Source organism: Ceratosolen solmsi, unplaced genomic scaffold, assembly GCF_000503995.2.
Source record: "Ceratosolen solmsi marchali unplaced genomic scaffold, CerSol_1.0 scaffold2, whole genome shotgun sequence".
Taxonomy (NCBI): Eukaryota; Metazoa; Arthropoda; class Insecta; order Hymenoptera; family Agaonidae; genus Ceratosolen; species Ceratosolen solmsi.
The window spans coordinates 7,807,599-7,827,374 of NW_011948422.1; the positions used below are offsets into that span (position 1 = coordinate 7,807,599).

The following is a 19,776-nucleotide window of genomic DNA, read 5'->3' on the forward strand; positions in this document are numbered from 1 at the left end:
TGCACTCTGTCTCGTCTCGTGCCGCTTTTATTCGTATTTCGCAGAGAATTTATTGTAAAGCAAAATTTCCGTTAAACGCCTAAGGAAATTTCTTATAAAGACAAAAAAACCTCTTGCTCCACGATCCCACATTTAGTCCGTCAAACCCCCTACCTACCATCACGAATGAACCTGCCCATCGTCTATTAACCCCTTGCACCTGTGTTCCTCGGTTCCTTCGCCTCGTGTTAATACAGTTCACTTTGGCTGACAGGTCCGATGTCGTCTAAGGGCTATCGAGAGATCGGAAAGGCCAAGATCGTAATCGGCACGCAGTATCCCCTCGACACTTCGACTGTCGTTCCATCGTCGGCCGGTTCGTTGCCCGATTTTTTCGGGCGATCGATCGTACGCCCTGCAGAGCGCAGCGAGAGTGAAAGACATTTGACGACGAGATGAAAGACAAAGATATCGGGGATTCACTAGTCGGGTTGTGCCCCACGCTCACAATTGAAATCCAACTGCGTTGTTAGGTAAAGTTCTATTTAAAATCTCATTGTTCCTTTATGCGAGAAAGTTTCATTTTTCAAGCCATTTTGCCTATTGTTATTCTATCAATTTTTTTTCTTTCTTTTTTTAATATGAAGCTTTAACGAATGAACCTTACGTTCTCCTTCGCTTACAAGGCAGACTTCAAATCAATGTAATTATGATTCTGTAGTGGATCTTCATTACAATGTACTCGATGCATTTGACGTGTAGTGTACAGGTGGCCTATGTTATCTATTTCATTAGCCTCGTTTTTACTGAATAATTAATTAAGTTCGATAAATACGGTCAAATGTTTGCGCTGCGCGGTATATTGCGTCGGGGAACTAGAGCTGGAATTTCTAAATGTTGTAAGTGAATTATTGATATTTACTAATGTTGCGTAATGTTTCTCAGTTATTGGATTTGCAAATCATAACGTGTTTCTATAAAGAAGTCTTAATACTCTTGTTAAGAAGATTAAAATAATTATATGAACTGACAACGCAACAAAATATATTTAAGGCTTAATAATACGATTATATTTATGAAGAAGAAGAAAAAAAAAAGATTCGCAATTGTAATTACTAAAATTTAGCGATGAAAGTAAACAATAATTGACCAGTAAAAGGCAAATTTATGTAAAATCAATTTACAAAGATAAGGTTAATGTAATATTATGGATTTTCATTTTAATAGTAAAATTTTGTTGACGCATATTAAATACTTTAAATTTCATCAATACTTATGAAGAGAGTCGAAAATATTAATCTGTCAATTAACAAAGAGTACCATCCATTTCAGGACGTAATTTTATTATTTTGGAAAGGGTGTCAGCTGCAATGTGAGACGTTTTTCTTGCTGAATTTGTAAAATTCCTTCTATTATCGCCTTGCCTTGCGAGATATGTTGATACTGACACTGTAACAACAATAAATGATCGAGTATAATTGCTTCGAAAATCAATAAAAGTTATTATCAATGATACGCTTCTATACGTATGTATTTTAAAAGTATTCCGGTAATGGTCTAAATGCACTAAATTACACTTAAGAAACGAATTGAATTCCTTCGTAATGCGCATTAAATTATTTCGCTTAACGTAAAATATATAAGAATATAATCAGCGATTTTATTTATATGATATGCGTATAATTTTCTTCTTTTTTTTTATTATTATTAAAGAGTCATTTTCATCCGCCAATCGAAGTAGGAGTGAATATGATTAATATTTCCAGGATAAGAGCTAAATAATAAAAAAAAATTCGAGCAAAAGATGATATTGTGAAAACATTAATTATTGAATTTTGGAAATCGGAGATTTTCTATTTTTTTTTTTTTTTTTTTAGTATTTTTCAAATGTATAATTGAAAGCAAATAATATTTTATAATGATTAGCTGCATTTTACTGGTCTGTGTGCGAAGATATCAAGAAATGAATAAAAGAATAATTAAATGCCAGTAGAATTTATCATATTTATGGAATTTAGTGAGGCCCATAATTTACTGAGATCATTATTAAATATTATATATTTATGTATTTATGGATATGGCTTTCGATTGTTCAATAAATATTTATTCCGTAATATAAGCTTTGTTGTAGCAATTAACGCGTCATCGGTGCCAATACGAGATCACATAATGTATGAAATAAAAAAAATGTTGAAACTAGACAAACTATTTCGTCTATGATTTTGGGAACCTAAGAACAGCGATCGTCAACTTCCCTTGTTCAATATACAACAATGTTTATAAATAAGATTTCTATAAAATAATTTATTGATACTTTCAATATACATTCAAGCTTATTATATGAATGTAAATTTTATGTATTTGCTATGAATATCAACGAGCACATTGTACTAATTTATCGAAGCAAATAGACTTTCGCGTATAAATCGTTAACGACTTTTAATTATAAAGCTCAATTATTATTAAAATTAGATCGATCGTTAAGGTGAAAACATTAAAGAAACTAATCAGTTGTTATCAATCTGTTGAACGCTTAGTATTAAAGGTGCATTTTACAAAATAGCAAGTGCAAAAGCGATTTTTAGTTATACCATATAACGGATTTACAAGAATTATGAAAGACCTGTGAAATAGGAATGAATTATTATTCGCTATTGACTTTTTCAATGCAAAAGCAAATATTAATCATAAAACTAAAGATTTTTTGAAGATCTTGGTGATTAAAATCTCAATTTCTCGACAAAATATAGAATAAAGTTTTGGAAATATACGTATCGATTGATGGACATTTTAAGTAATGAACAATAATGTTTGCATTGATTGTATTTCATTAATTATGAGTATCAAAAGTAATTATACACGTTGATTGGGAATTACGGAAAGGGATAGGCATATAAAGTATATTATGTCATTTAACGAAAGATATCGTCGCTCCGAAGAATAGAAGTTGATCAAAAAGAAACTTTAATAATCTGATCTGCCCTATCGACCGAAGATGTAGAAATAAACGCTTACGTCACATATTGAGTGAACACTATTTCGGTATAACGAAAATGCAAATTAACCGAGCATATTCACTATCACACTACATTTCATCACACAATATTCTAAGAAAAGTCATATTTCTCCTTGAATTATTATACGTAAACGAGCGCATTAATTTATCGACGTAAAATAATTTATGCATCGCCGTATCAACTGATCTATACCCTCCCGATTAATCTTTCATAATTTTCAAGAGAGAGAGAGAGAGAGAGAGAGAGAGAGAGAGAGAGGCTTGCACTTTTTCAAGAAATATACGGCATCAGAAGCATTGGAAAGCGCTAATATTCACATTAGCCAGTCGCGTACTCGACATAAAGGCTCAATCGTAATTAATCCCCAAACCGTCTCAAACGCAGCGTTCGCAGTTAATTAGTTAATGAGAGGGTGCAAGGCTGCTTGACGGGACACCAAGTCCTAACGTACCTTGGTAGGATGATTTGGTCGGCGAACTTCCCGCTGAGGCCTTATTACTTGGGTCCGACTTTCATAGACATAATATGCGAGGCTGGTGGCCGAGCAAAGACTCCAAACTTTCGTGGTGGCGGTTCGGGCGGTACCGTCGGTGGAAAAGACGGCTCTAGTATCTGAATGGGAAAGGTAAGGGCCCGAGTATCAGTATCCAAGTAATCGGAATCGCTCGTAGTTTTAACTAATTGCCGTGAGCCTCCACGCTCGAATGTATGTAAGGTGTATGTGTGTCGTATCGAGGCGCGGTGCTCATCGATTTTTGACAATTTTCCCAATTTTCACCTCGACCTATTATCGAGGCTCTTCCACTCCGATGCGAGCTTTTCATTACCGACTTCTGATTATAATCACGCGCTAGTTGTTATCGCAATGCATTGGAGCGGAACGTAAATATTTCAGGCACCGCAATGACCTCGTAGAACTTACTTCGGTACGAATCGAAAAGTGATGGATAAATGAAAAAAATCAATGCCAACTAGAAGTGATTTATCGCGCTACTTTAAATGCTTCGAATGACGTTTTTTCCTCTAAAGTAATATTAATTAACTATCTACTATGAGTTTAAATTAATTAATTAATAAATATAAAAAATTATAAAAAAAAAAATAGAAAAAACTTTGGTTGAATAGTAATAATAATAATAATAATAATAATAATAATAATAATAATAATAATAATAATATGTTCTTAAAATGTTTAATTTGTGAATAATATTTGTGATAATATAAAATGTTAATAATACCTTAACGTTTTGGAGTGAATCCGCCACTATATCAAGTTCTTTCCAATAATCGTCCTGCGCCAAAAACTTTGACGATTTTTCATTGACGTTTCTCAAAAATTGACACTGAAAATTATGTAGATTAAAAGAATTATTATTGAAAGTGCTATAAATCATTATCATCGTGAATTTCATTTATTAATTACCTTTTCAAAAAAAGTTTCAAGCTCATTTAGTTTAGTTATTGTTGATGTGAGATCCATGTTTACTCGGTTAATCTAGAATGTATATATATATATATATATATATATATGCGCATAAATAGTTGGAATATATCAACAGCAATATATCAACGCCAATAAATAGTACGCAATAAAAATTTTTTTGTTTACTTGATTTTTAAAGAGATATAAAGTGGATGAAATTATTAGAATATTTATTGTTAGGGGAAAAAATAAGAGTAGTTTGAGCACGTAGTAACTATGATCGAAAGGAGTATAAAATGTTTAGGTGATTTTTATTTAATTTTATTTACCTCGTGATCCAATTGCTTAATTGATTCCTTTTGATTTTCTTTCTATAATTAAAATTTGAAAAATTTAATAATCAAGGTGTGCAAATGAATTTGCAAATGAATTTGCAAATGAATATATATATATATATATATATATATATATATATATGTAGATGTAAAATAAACTAACCGCTTTAAGGATAACTTCTTCGTATTCAGAACGCTTATTTTTTATTTTGATCATGTCATCTAACCTCTGCATTAAGAAATTACGATTAATTATTCATTACTTATTTTCAAATGCAATAGCCACATAAAATCGAATGTTATCAAACTCACCAAATTGTTTTTTTCAACTGTTCTAAACATCTCCTTATTTTTTTGCTCTATCTTTAGGATAACCTATAAATAAAATCTACTATATTAAGTAGAATAAAGAAAGTCAGAAGAAAAAGGTCAGAAATATATCGATACTTACATTGTAAGCATACCAAATCGCAATGTAGAATAATATATACATACAAACACAAATAAAGGCATTATCGATGATATATGCACGGATGAATGACTGCAAAGAAAATAATTGAATAATTCAACTTTATAATTAATTTGTCACTAATTTAGAGAGAAATGAAAGCATGATAAATAGCTGTAGAAAACATATAATCAAATTTAATTAACGTAAATGAAAGTTATATAAATAAATGTGTGATTAGAAACTTATTTTTCATACGTTTTTATTGTAAATATCGATTATCTTGAGTAACGAATATGATTTTGATAGTCGGCTCATGTAATATGACTTACGACGAAACATTTTCAGTGATACGATACATCGATAATCATTTGGATTGAATCACTGTCAACGATATATTGTTTTACGTCTTGTATTGAAAAAAAAAGCTACTTATAAAATTATGTAAAGAGTATACGATAAATTTATTTGTAAACGATTGCACGAATATTGATGTAGAAACAATTGATGATCAATATTATGTTGTAAGCGTAATAAGTGGCTTAGTTTATTATATGTCATCAGTTAATTTTAAGTTACAATAATATGAATTTTAATTGGAATGATTAACTGACACGATGATATGACAATGCGATTATTTACTTAGCAATAAAATGTATTTTGTTAGAAAAGTGCCATTATGAAATAGTTTTTGTTGGAAGAATAGGACTTGGCTGCGAAAATAAACAAAACCAAATATTTAAATTTGTTTATATACATATATATATATATATATATATATGATAAATTTACTATTTTTTTAAAAATCATTATGATTTATTATATATGCGAATTAAACTATTATTACATCTATATGTTTTGGACGATTTTTATTACGTTATTAGTTTAAATTAAAATGGTCAAACGGACAATATTTGATGAAAAAAGTTTTTTGCTACTTGTTCAAATCTAAAGAGGCTCTGACATTTACAATAACTGTTTTTTTCAAAATCCTAAACGCGCGGATTCATTATAATTAATATTCTTATTACATTCTGTGTATGGACGAAAGTGACGTTTAGCATATTTTCATCTTATGTTTCATAATTCACATAAAGCTATGGCCAGTCTACTGATTTTTAAGCGGCTTCGACAAAATGATAAATAAATTAATATTAATAGACCAAGTAAATAATCGGTATGTATTTGAATGATCACCCGACAAATTTTTTTAAGAAACACTAAAGAAATCAGTAAGTAATCAAGCAGTAAGTAATCCTTCGTGTTCTAAGGATTTGATTTATCCATCTGTCTGTGATAAATTTCAGGAAAAGCTTTAGCACCCCTTCACCTTTTAGTATACACATTGTGCCAGGTAAAAAGTCCGGGCTCGCGTCAGAGAAAAACGGAGAAGAAAGATACTATCAAGTCTATTCGAAGGAAAAGCAAACTCCGAGCACGTAGGGGGTAAAAAGGAAAAGGTACTTCGCCCCGGGTATGAACTACTTGGCACAATTAGCGCTCAATCTTTGCGAGCATAAATCCTCGTGTCAGTGACGCAATCAGGTGGAGCGGATGCCTAGACCCGGGCTGGGGATCGCGGGGGTGGGCGAAGCGGTGTCACCCCGCTAATGAGGAACGTGAGCGACGAGCTCGTGACGTGTTCGCGATAAGCTCGCGATATGTACAGCTCCTGGTGCGCTTGGGAAGCCGTTAAATTTTTAATGACGATTTTGCACCTAAGTGCGCGCCATTTTTCAAACCCGCGGGATTAGGCGCGTCACGCGCATTAAGTTCTCTAGGGCGAGGTGCGAGCTGTTTAAAAGAATAATAGAAGTAATCGAGGCAGGATGATAGCGCAAAAAAGTGCATATTTCAATAGTGCGTGGGAGTGAATTAATATGAGATCTGGCAATCTTCGTTAGACTATTGGCTGGAAAGTTAGTTTGTTAGAAATTTGTAGTTGTTTCAAATGGACTGATCGACTGATGTTTCAAATTCCATTGAGAGGGGCTCTGATATATATAGATATATATATATATATATATATTATTTTTTTTTCTTATCGATCATTCAAAACTTAATGATATTTGGATTAATTATATCAAAGGCTAATAAAATTTCAAACAATTTCATATTTAATATTAGGAGAAAAAAGCATCTGTCAGTCTATCGATGCAAACTATATTTTAAAAAATATCCACTGGCGAGTTGTGGTGCTTTTAATACATGGAAAGCTTTTACGCGTACAATGAAAATTTTATTAAACGACATTATGCAATTTCTCATAAATTCGACGATTCGGAATTTTATAAATTAGTCAACGTATTTCGTAAAATGCATTGTATACACTTTATTAATGAATAAATCTTTGAGATGAATTAATCAAGTATTTCATGAAGTCTTATATAATTTTAACTTACTGAAAAATTATTGTTCACCTGCTCGATGCGTGGCAAAGACATTTGATTTTTTTTTTTTTTCGTTTTTGTTTTGTTTTTGTTAAAATAATAAAAACATTACATGAACAAATACATTTTAATTATGATGTAACAAGACCGTTGAGATAACGAATGTTTTTGTTTTGTTTTTTGTTTTAAATTGTATTTCAAATACATGCAATATGAGTTTGAAAATATAACGATAAAAATGCCTGAATCACAATGTTGTTCAATTATAACCATCATAAAAAGCAGCTTTGCATTTTTCCTTTAATCAAATAAATATTTATAAATGTCAAATATAGTTAATTGCCAAGCTCAAGAGCATCGAAAAATTCATTCAATTTGATATGGCAATTTCATATGGATTAGCTAAGATATAAAAATAAAGTAATACAAACAGGCAGAGTCACAACGACGATAATAATACCAATAACAACAATAATAATACAGCAATTTTTTAATTTAATCTACCTGATAAAATTAATATACAAGATATCATCCTATGGGATATTGAAAAGATACATAACCATATATATGGTTATCCAAGATTATATATAAATTTTATCTTTATGTAGATTTATACGATCATACTTATTATTATACAACCATGTTTGAAATTATTATGTTATATAATGACGTACCTATTCATCATTGCTTTTCCCGTAAGTGATCATAAATGATTCAATATAATCGTGTATAGTAATATAATATATCTCCTGATGTTTAAAGTGCATGATAAATAGTTTAAATACCGCGTTGTTTTTGTATTATTCAGAATTTTTTTACATTGGAATATAGACGTGGTTGATTTACAATAGTACAAAATAATTTAATTGATTGTCGTTATAAATATAAACACGTCATTTGTTTTTGCGTTCCAAAGTAGCGTCAATATTTGTCGCTCAGAACAACTCTTTAACGTAAAATAACGTCTCTATGGTAGAAAAAAAGAGTTTAGAAATTAAAAGCCGTCGTGAGTGTATTGAAAATAAACTGAGCTCGTTATATATATATATATATATTATTTTCCATTTCGGTTTGTGCAGTTGTGAAAATTTAGTCATCATAGTGGGAGTAGCATTTTCATAGCATTAGAATTCGCTCGGTTGTAGTATTTTGTTGAAATTAACAGAGAGTCAGAGAGAGAGAGAGAGAGAGAGAGACAGAGAGAGAGAGAGAGAGAGAGAGAGAGTCAGAGAGAGAGAGAGAGAGAGAGAGCCAGAGAGAGAGAGAGAGAGACAGAGAGAGAGAGAGAGAGTAATGACACGGAGTGGAGACGAGGAAGAAAGTGCAATGCAGATAAAAAGCGACGGTGGCGGTGGTAGCGCGTGGGTAAGGGTGGATGGGTAGTGGTGGTGGTGGTGGTAGCGATGTCGGCGGTGGCGGTGGCGAGGGAGGGGGAGAAGTGAGATAAGTAAGGATGAGGGTCTTCCGTATGACTACACATTTTATTGCATATCGCGTGCTCGTTTATAATATAATAATACATATGGAATAAGGATTCTCTCCATCCTGTGCCCCTCCCCGCACCACCGCGGAGTTAGCATCGCCGCCGCCGCCGCCGCCGTCGCTACCGTAGCACATTCGCCATTCTCCATTTCGCTGAATTTCGATAAAAGGAAAAGCAGTTGGGCGAGCGTCAGAGTGTGAGCAAAGGAGATAGCAATGCGTCTCTAGGCGATTGCCGCTCGTAAAGCAATTCGCCAGGGGTCTCCAGGTTATATTACGGACGTGCGAATGGTGCTCCAGTCGCGACAGCTTTAGCGCCGAACTTTATAATTTTACGAGGCTTAATCTCGAGTGCCGTCGCGATCCGCGCGCGCCTGATATCCATAAGACGCGCAATGATAAGTCTTCGGCTGGCTCGCGTTACGCATTAACTCGGACTAGACGGCGCGCGGGAATCGTTGTTGCGCGATCTTCGAAATTTCCTTACCCGGTGTATGGGGGGGGGGGAGGAGGATTGGAGAGGCAAGGAAGTCCGTTAAAGCGGGAGCCGCTCGGGCTTATTGAGCGCCGCGACTCGCCTGATATGGCTTTTATATATTTTAAATGATGAGACGCCGTAGATTGGCGAATGCCGTTATCCTCTCCGCCGCGTCCGCCACGACAATATGGTCGCTATGCCGGAAATTATTATTTTTAATGGCGCTCCCTCGTCTCTTGGCTTCTTTACCCCATTTTAGGAATTTCTACGTAGGCTTTGCACGCGCTCAGCGCCTGGCGACTTGGTTCGCCAAATTTTCATCGGACTGTGGATAATCTCCTAACCAAGAGCCAATTGTTTCAATGAATTTCTATAGGCTTTGGCCATCTTTTTTAAAAATTCTATTAATAATGGCAAGAGGTCGGTTAAGGCCATATTTTTTATTTATTTTCTTCTTCTTTCTTCTCTCTACATTTATGTATTTATTGAAGCTTATCTGATAGGAAATTGACTCGTTAGGAATAGTCATGTACAAGATCGAGGAAATGCTGAAATTCACAAGCTGTTATGACAATTTTCTACGCCTTTTCGATTTTTTCGATTTTTTCCTATCGACTTTTTAACTTTTTATCTGATATTGTACTTGACAGGTTGTTTTCTTTAGTTACGCGATTGCATTGGTAATTGTTCTATTAAGGAGGTGAATATTATTATCATTATTGTTGCCTCTAATATCCAAGGCTAATTTGTTAAAAAAATCTGCGGCATTAATATTATGTTAATCGACATTATAATTAAATGTTATTGATGTCATTAGTAGTAAGTACACATATATGAAATTTAAACTATCGACTATTATAATTGTAAATAATTACTACGATATTACGTGTACGATAAATTAAAGGTTATTTGAATATCTTTAAATTGAAAATTGGATATTTCTAATCCATAGGCCATATTGATTGTACACGTTTTAAACTTCAATAAAAAGTGTATACATACTTTGTAAATTATGCATGTCCATTGTTTACCCGCTTATAATAAAATATTAATATTGACTAAACGCATAGTCTATCAAAATCGCGTATGATGCGCTTTTTTATATTTTATTTTTATTTCATCAATATTTATCTCTCGATGTATAAGCCATGAATAATATTTCACAAGAGGAAGCCATTCGCCTTTTACAACTGCAATTATTAGTTGCTACCGCCGATTTCGTAAAGAATACGAAATATTATTTATATCTCGAATATCTTGAAAATGCTTAAATAAAAATTCCCTTAATTTTACCAGAATTTAATTATTTCATCCACTTATTTTTTTTGTCTCTACCACTCTGCTAATTTTCTCTCTCAAGTGTAAACACTGAACATTGCAATTACTTGGACTAAAATATATATATATATATATATATATATAAAGTATGCTGCGATAATATTATGCTAATTATGAAAGTTAAATTGTACAATAAGTAATATTACAAACATCAAAGAGATTGCTCAAAGAGTTGGAAAAGTCCCGTCGAAGCATCAATTTGAAAATGCCCTAGTGACGACGACGACGACGACGACGACGACGACGACGACGATGACGAGGAAGACGACGACAACGACGATGAAACATCCATTCATTTCGAAAGTCAATTCAACGATATAGAAAGTATAACGAAAACATTACGCAAAAGTAATTATTTCGTTCGCGGCTAATGCAGAGTAATTGGCAGTAAAGTGAGGTGACTATAGAACGAGCCTTAAAGTCTCTATTTCGGCAAGGCATACGAGCTTCCGCAGCCTCATCTCAGTATACGCTGTCATTATCGATTGGCTTCGACTCTTTCATGTGCTAATCTATGTTTATTTAATCAAACGCTAATATAGCGAGTGAAAATTGCATGGGACGGGATGGGGCTGAAGGGGACAACTTATACTGACAAAAAGCCTTTCTCCGCCTATCTTCAGTACGACGATAATGTTATAACGATTGGTATTAGCCCTTTTTAAAATGCTCGGGTAGCCAGTGGCCGAGCGCTTATTGAAAAGCTTATTATCGGCTAATGGGCACGGGTACGTCGTTTTATCCACGAACGTCTTTTGCCATTGTCTCATATTGCGCGTGAGGTAAATTTGACCTCGTTTGTCGCATCATCCACCGTCCAATGTAGTATTAACAAAGTGACGAAAGTTATTTAACGCAGGTCATAAGAAAGCGTGAGAATGGTATTTCACAGCGAGCATTATTATCCGACTGACAATGCTCCTTGCAATTATTGAACACATTGAATGTGCGGAAAAATGATGGTTTTAACAAGGTTCCCGTAATGGATTAGATTTCATACTTTTGAAGATTACAACAAGAGAGCCGTTGTCCCTTGGTAATTACATCCTAATTTACATTTTTATTCAAAAGCGAATGCATTAGGACGGTAATGTACTCTCTAGCGCGCCGAATAATCGCACAGGCAAGGGATCGTGTATATAAATGTACATTTTAAATATTTGATATCCCGTCGATTAAAGATTCGGAAAGAGAGAGAGAGAGAGAGAGAGAGAGAGAGAGAGAGAGATATCGCCCCATAAAATACAAATGTTTTTGCCTCCGCCGTCAATGCAAACTCGACTTAATAAAAAGTTCCATATTTACATTGTCGGATCGGGCTGCAGTCACGTTCCTCTCTTTGAGCGGTCTAAAGATAAATTTGATAATGACGGGATTTGCACGTTCAGCACATTCGCCGCCGCGTCGCGCCACGAGAGACAGCGTCGAGAACGAATTTCGCCGCCCAGATGAGAGAGAGAGAGAGAGAGAGAGAGAGAGAGAGAGAGAGAGAGAGAGAGAGTGAGTGAGTGAGTGAGTGAGTGAGTGAGTGAGTGAGAGAGATAATACAAAGCGAGCGGGACGCCGTGGGCCACTTGTCGTTTCCCATGACGCCTCGCGGGCAGGGTTGACTAACTAAATACGAAGTTAGCTAAACAGACCCCGGGCCAGGGTTAAACAGAGCTTAAGCCCCGGCGCCGAAATAACTGCCAGCCGTGTGGCACATTGCGCGGGCGGGGCGGCGGGGTCGCGGGGAAGGGATATGATACATTTACGCCGAGCAAACAACGAATCAACTGTAAAAACATTTTCATCCCACTTGGCGGATCACTTAAAGGAATCTGCGCATGCTGTTACCCCCATTCCTTTCTAAATGCCTCTTCTGGCATATCCCCTCCCCCCTCTTCGTCGCCGCCGATTTCGTGAAACAACAACTTTTGATTATCTTTGCTACATAAATCTGTATCGTTATATATACATATACATATATACATATATACATATATTTTCTCTTATTTTTTATACTTTTCTTCCTCTCGGCCTTCTCCGTTCGCTCGCTGCCGATTCCCATAAAGACGAGCCGCACTTTTATTCAGGCTTACGGAGACACCGGAAATCAATGTGGTTTCTTTTCAAAGGATACAAGTTAATTCGCTGTGCAGCGACCAATTATAATGCCCGTTGCGATTGCACATAGGGATAAGTTGTTAATTCTAAACAAGTCATAAATGACTTCCGTCGTTATCGAAAATACACGGGCCAGATCCAATACAAATAATTAGAGGCTGATTGACATATTATTGTTATCTCGTCAAATCGTAAAACTCTAGATGTCTTACGATTAGTAATGAAATTTAATGTATACATTGTGAAAAGAGCTGCCACTACTTATATTTAACAAACACAGATGTATAGCTTGTATTTGAAATTTTCGTTGATTCACATCAGTTTGATAATGACTAGAAAATTCATGGATTCGAAAATATTTTCACTACACAATACGTAATATTAAAGTTGTTTAATTTCCAATACATAATACGTATGGATATTAAGCTTAATACTTTTATATTAAAACGTCACATTTATCAAATTAATTGCGTAGTTTCATCGCATTGGTGTTGGAATATATTTTAAGTAAACTTTGATTTCATGAGAATGCGGCAAATTGAAATTTAAATACAGTCACACGATTTCATCAGCAATGTCGATTACAACGATTCTAGTGGCTGAAAGAGAAGAAGAAAAAAAAAAATAATAATAAGACACTAGCAGCGATGACATCATGCATAATTATATTAATTGTAGAATTTTTAGAAATTACCTACCTCTCATTTATTTCACTTTATAAAGAAAAATATTACACATAAAAGTCTATAAATATAAAGTTCACTTGAAATTTGTATCGCTTCTGCGCGTGTCATGAAAAATAATGACACTATGGTATATCTCTACATCAAATTAAAATAATATATACATACTCAAAAGATCGTTTTTTATTACAGTTGCAGCAATTACATTTTTAATGCGAGCTTAATTATCGTGGACGTACGTACGACATTATATCGTTGAAAATTACCCTCTTGATCGTAAAAAAAAAAGAAAGAAAAAAAAAAGAAAAAAGAAAAAAAGAGGATCCACAGACGACACGAGGCAAACGATTAAATAGGAAAAAAAAAATAGTGAATTAACTCGGTAAATATCGATCGCCCATAAGGAAGGGCCTAACTCTCCATCGACGTCACAAGTCCGTAAGGCCGAGCGAACCTGCGACACCCAAGACAAACCCATGTATCTCATCCCCTGAATTCTCGGCTACTTGCTCCCTCGCTCTCGCTGCACACTGGCTCTTGTTTATGCAAAGCGGAGTGCAACGCGTCGCTATGTCGTATCACCACCCCCACCCACCCACGCCACCCAGTCCCTGCACCGCCAAGCTCGCTTAGCCCTATTGGTGGCGAATCCAACTCGTAGGCGTCAAAAATGTCAGACGCACGTATGTCACCGATGAGGACGTAAAAAAGGCGGAGCACCGTCGTTCCGCTGGATTAGGAAAGCCGAGCGCGTGCGAGGACAAAGGGAGTGAATGAGTGAGTGATACATATTAACAAATGTTTTAGCGACGACGTGGGGAATGATTGGGTGAGGCGGTGGGGGAGAGAGGAGGGGGAAGGAGCAGCGCACAACCTTTTGTCGCGTTTCTCGTTTCTTTTTCTCTTTAAAGTTATGCTTAGAGATTACCTATCCGCCGATGTTATTTCAATATCACTTCAAAGCGCAAGATGATTTCTAGTGTTGATTCACTCGATGTGTGATTCATGTATATTATTGTAATACACATCTCCTTTCATCCTCATAAGCACGGGGACAATAGCAAAATTAGCAAAACCCATTGTTAAATCGTGAGTAGGAACCAGCTGTGAACAGCGTAAACATTATCTCACATTGTTATTGTTTTTATATATTGGCAAGGTACTAAACGAGTTTATCTTGTAAATAATTTAATGTTAAAGCGTTTGTGTGAATAATAGTTTTGCGAGTGTATTGGTCAATAGGTGATGCACTTGCAATAAGACGTAGCACAGAAAGTCATCAAGCATAAGTATTTTTATCGCATATTGTAAAAGTTAAATTATAAGCGACACTTATAGCACACGATTCACCAAGTTGAACAGCACTCGTGTATGCCCATAGCGTATCAATAATCATCCTCGACAATTCAACAATTTGCACTGACAAAGAAAAAAAAAGAGATAAAAGGATGACGAAATGCATAACATATTTTAGAACATATGCACGCGAAATAAAAGTATTGATCTAACGTAATGCTCGTATTATATAGTAGGTGCAATGATATTCGGCTTCCTATCGGTCGACCAGCCAATCTTTTAGTTGCACATTAAATTTGATTCAATATAATGGACATGAAATGTCGAAGCTGAAAGGCCAGCTATTAATACCGCCACTGTTACCAATAATATCAGCAATAATGAAGATTTCCAGAAGATACACGCGGCAGTTGTATTGGTCTGAAAGCAATACGCGTAGGAACTTTCGTTAAATTCGATCCCCGACAATGCGCATGGAGTGGCAAAACTAATTGAATATTCGTTCACGGTGTGTCGCACCTATAAATCATACACGTGTACGGAGGCGGAGACGCGGCTCGTCTTTGAGGCAAGAACAGCCTGGAGAATTTCCCAGGAAATCCAAGTAATTAGGAAATTCGCGCCGAGCCGCGATGCTCGCGCCTAACTAGTGCCGCCCCTAAAAGAGATAATCGCGATATTCGCATGAATATTCATGGGGTGGTGGCGGTAGCTTGCGAGCTGCAGTTGATCGTCCGCGGGACTTTCAAGCTTCCGCGAGCATCGTACGAGGATAATGAGATCCAGGCTTAAGCCTCGTTGCGCTAAGACCCTACTCCCTCTCGATGATGTCAATGCACCTTTCGTGGACGAAGTGGTGAGAAGGGCGCGCAGCGTGGTGGGAGTGGCGGCCGGGGGAGATAGCCGGGTGATGAAGAAAGGAGAGATAGGAGCAAATTAATGAGAGACCGTGAAGGAGACAAGGACGCTACGTTTCGGTAACGAGAAGCATTTTTATGTAACGAACTTTCCCTGCCGAAAAGGTCTCAGCCGAGGGAGAAAAACACGCGAAAAGAGAGAAATAATAGAGAACGAGAATCGCGCGCGGTACAAAAGCACAAGGGAGAGAGCAACAAAGGGGCGAAAGGAGATAAGCACAAGGACGCGGTCTGCCACTACGTAGCATTGTGGGCTCTTAAGGAGCTAAAAGCTCGAGAAAAATATCCTCGTATGCAAGGGTTAAGATCCATAGCCGACCGGAAGATAATATCGTGCTTACGCGCCTTGGCATGTGCTAATGAAATTAAGTGTTGTCTACAGTGCGTATTTGAAATGGTAAAAAATTATACTTAATTTTACTAATAATGACGTATTAATAAAGAATTGCGTTGTGGCTATTCGCCTAACATGGCAGATTTATGCATGGAAATTTGGATTTTGAGTATAATTAATTTGCATTGGATCAAAGGTTTGAATTTCACTGCTATCGATTTTATACTTATAAACTAGTGACGATGATTGTAAATTTAAAAATCATCATTTGTTAAGGCAAACAGCCTTATGAAACTAAAATGATCTAAATTTTAAAAGGAATTTAAAAGTAAGAACGATTTGAAAATAGCGGCTCAATGCAAATACGTTCTAATGTTGTCCTAAGTTATTCGATTACTCGGTCAACATTTGGTGAGAGTTTGCCAAGTTTACATTTTCAGTAAGTACAATAGAGCATGGTTATCGTAAGATAAGTGTTAATTAATTTGTACAGAAGCTCTTTCATTAGTTGTAACAACGAAGGTAGAATATATCTCGAATTATTGTTTCGAAAGCTACGACGAAAAGATCGTCTTTGATCTGAATTTATTTTGACGATATTTAATTTTAAATGCGTAGTACGTTGAAGAGAATAGTTGTCATTAGTAATTAATCAACAGATGTGTGTGTGTGTGTGTGTGTGTTTAAAGCTTTTATACGTTAATTCTAATTTACACGTGAAATTTAACTCAATAAAATAGTCATAATTTTTATGTTTAAATATTTTCGTATTTATATATATATATATATATATATATATATATATATATATATATATATTTTTTTTTTTTATTTTTTTAATTAGAATTTAATTGATCAAGCTGCATTTCATTTTTGAATATACACGCAAATTAAAAGGAAACTAAATCTCCACAATAATCACTAATATAAAATGGAAGAAAGAGGCTGTGCATTAAATGTAAATGTGATTGACAGTTCTTTTAAAAGAAAGTAAGAACAAAATTATTAGCGTGCTCGTTTGCTGGCAAAGACTAAAGAAAGACGAAGGAAAGGGCGGAGGTTAGTAAAAAGAGTAAGGATGGAGGTTCAATGCCTTGCAACAGGGACTTAATTATCTAATTAATTAACCTCAATCAGAACGATGAGTAATTTCTCGCTCCGTTGGCGCCTTTGCCGAAGAGAATTTCTTGTCACACTGACTGTAGGGCGACTTACGGCTGAGTTCACGGGAAATCGATTAAGTTCTCCTGATTCTGCTAAGAGACTAAGCGAGAAGATAGAGAGAGAAAGAGAGAGAGAGAGAGAGAGAGAGAGAGAGAGTAGAGCAAAGCAGAGCAAAGCCAAGTAGAGGGAGAGCGTGAGCAAGTGAGATAAATGCGTACACTTGCAGTCAGTTCGGAATGTATAACAGTACATCAGTGCCTGTGGTTTGTTTCGCGAGAATCTGATCAATCGTCATCTATCTTTTTACCATAATTACGTTTCTAGTCGTTGTGGAATAATGAAATCTCTGCTCTTGAAGTGTTTTAGTTATTTAATCTACAAACTAATGCATTATTATTATTATTACTATTAGATTTTATTTTATTAAGAAAACGGAAAAATTAAGGGTTTTTTTAAATAAAAATATCTTAATCTCTTAACTTCCATTAAATTAAACAAAAGTATCACAAACTTACTGGGAAAAATCTTTCCTAAGTATTTTAAACAAATATATATATATATATATATAAATGTTATATTTTTACATATTTTTATTTAATAAAACGAATATATATGTATACGTAAATAACAAAAAATGCGCTGTTGTTTTTTTAAATAATAGTTAATCTTAAAGTTAAAATTGAATTAAATACATTAAAAGATCGCTTTGTTTACCTGAAATTCAGTTTCTAACGTAATGTTGGTTAGTTTCATTATGTTGATGCTCGATGCTTTTTCTGCTTGTCATCCTTGGAAATATAATTAAAGAAAAACATATAAATATATATATATATATATATATATATATATATATATATATATATTTTTTTTTTTTATTTTTTTAATTAGAATTTAATTGATCAAGCTGCATTTCATTTTTGAATATACATGTCTTCATAGTGAAATTATATACTAATAAGAATATCCTGAATAATCCGATTAAAAACAATATAATATCAAGTTAAACGGTTAAACTCTGCTTGGCAATGGTACTATTATATAAATCGCTTAATGGTAATTCTACGAATTAATTGCTCGTGGCGTCGATATTATTACTCAGCTGCACCACGACAATTGACTCGTAGCATATCTTAGTCGTGTAATTCTGAGCCTCAAAGGGATTGATGTATAATGGGGCCAAAATGAATAGCGCACGTAATCTTATATAATAAAAATTTAAATTTTTATTTGCGATCAACGAAATGTCTTCTCCCTGTGAATCATTCGGATAAACTGGATATTCAATTCTAGAAATGAAAGTGTAAGTCTGTATGCTAGACGATTGTAACACAAGTGTTCCGCATCATTCACAGACAGCGTAGACACCCCGAATAAAGTGTTCGATCTAAGCCTTAAGGGGTCGTTGTGGACAAGAGAGGCGAGAGAATAAGAAAATCAGTTTTGTGCGATATGCTCTAATACGATATCTCCACTTTACAAGTATCCTTGCTATTTTCTATTCCGGTTATTTTCAAATAATCCAACGAGTATAATGTAATATATCCCGATAAGGACGCGCTTACGGAATCGAAAAAGCTACATCGGCAAACAAGAGATAAATAATTTATCCACTGTGCAAACATACTTTATGCGATGACTTCTCAAGCAGTGTATTAGAGAATAAGAGAGCATGCGCTCTCCTACCATCCTATCGCCCCCCCCCCCGCCCCTCCCTCACTCGACGTTGCAATATATATATTTTTCAAATTGTTCATAATTTAACATAGTATTCCAAATTCATGGCATTGTCGGCGAGTCGTAAAGTACATACTTTCGCCCCGTGGTGTCGAGATAACCCAAGTACCAATGTCCGATTTGCCTGGCGATCAGTCTGGCACTCCAAGACGAATTTCCCGCAGCGTTAAAGAGCCTTCGACGAACGAAAGAAACAATAAACGACGTGCACTTTCCGCCCGGGGCCCTCGAAATGTATGCGCCGCACCCATGGGGGCCGGAGATAAAATGCCTCGTTCGGAATGTGCGGCGGTTGTTATAAAACCATAAAGATGTAATCGCGAGCGGCTCGCAATGAAACACCGAAAGTGTTTCCGCCTTGACTTTGGCACGGTGCCGAGAGGTGGTGGAGGAGGGCTGTATGGAACTGGAGTAGGGGCATGGGGTGAGGAGTACGGGGGGGGATCTCGCCTTTCTACCCACGGCTTCCGAGCAATTGCATCTTAGGGTATAAAATATTGTGCGCGATCTCGTAATGAAAGAGAGGCAGTTTGCGCGCGTCTCTGCGCGGGAGCAATTGCGCGGGCCTCGATAAATTCGCCTCGATGCGAGACTTTTACAAGCAAATGGCGCGTCGATCGCCATTGCGGATATGCGGATATTCATTCTGTAT

At 35.5% G+C, this 19,776-nt stretch overlaps 1 protein-coding gene across 1 annotated transcript; it reads right to left on the bottom strand.

The window, feature by feature from the left end:
* Positions 1–1,254: 1,254 nt before the first annotated feature.
* Positions 1,255–5,663, bottom strand: LOC105362058 (uncharacterized). Its single transcript, XM_011499385.1, has 9 exons — positions 5,461–5,663; positions 5,206–5,295; positions 5,067–5,129; positions 4,918–4,983; positions 4,749–4,790; positions 4,420–4,491; positions 4,235–4,339; positions 3,448–3,505; positions 1,255–1,428 (listed from the first exon to the last, which is right to left on the bottom strand). Exons 1-9 carry the CDS (start codon positions 5,542–5,544, stop codon positions 1,286–1,288), a joined length of 723 nt encoding a protein of 240 aa, XP_011497687.1. The 5' UTR covers positions 5,545–5,663; the 3' UTR covers positions 1,255–1,285.
* Between the last annotated feature and the right edge of the window lie 14,113 nt (positions 5,664–19,776).

Bases quoted from the DNA above. Each gene is read 5' to 3' on its own strand.
- LOC105362058 (XM_011499385.1), bottom strand. From the start codon at position 5,544: ATGTTTCGTCGTAAGTCATATTACATGAGCCGACTATCAAAATCATAT. The intron at 4,492-4,748 runs GTAAATAAAATT...TATACATTCTAG, and splicing joins TTAAGCAATTGGATCACGAG to ATTAACCGAGTAAACATGGA. The intron at 4,340-4,419 runs GTAATTAATAAA...CATAATTTTCAG, and splicing joins TTGAAACTTTTTTTGAAAAG to TGTCAATTTTTGAGAAACGT.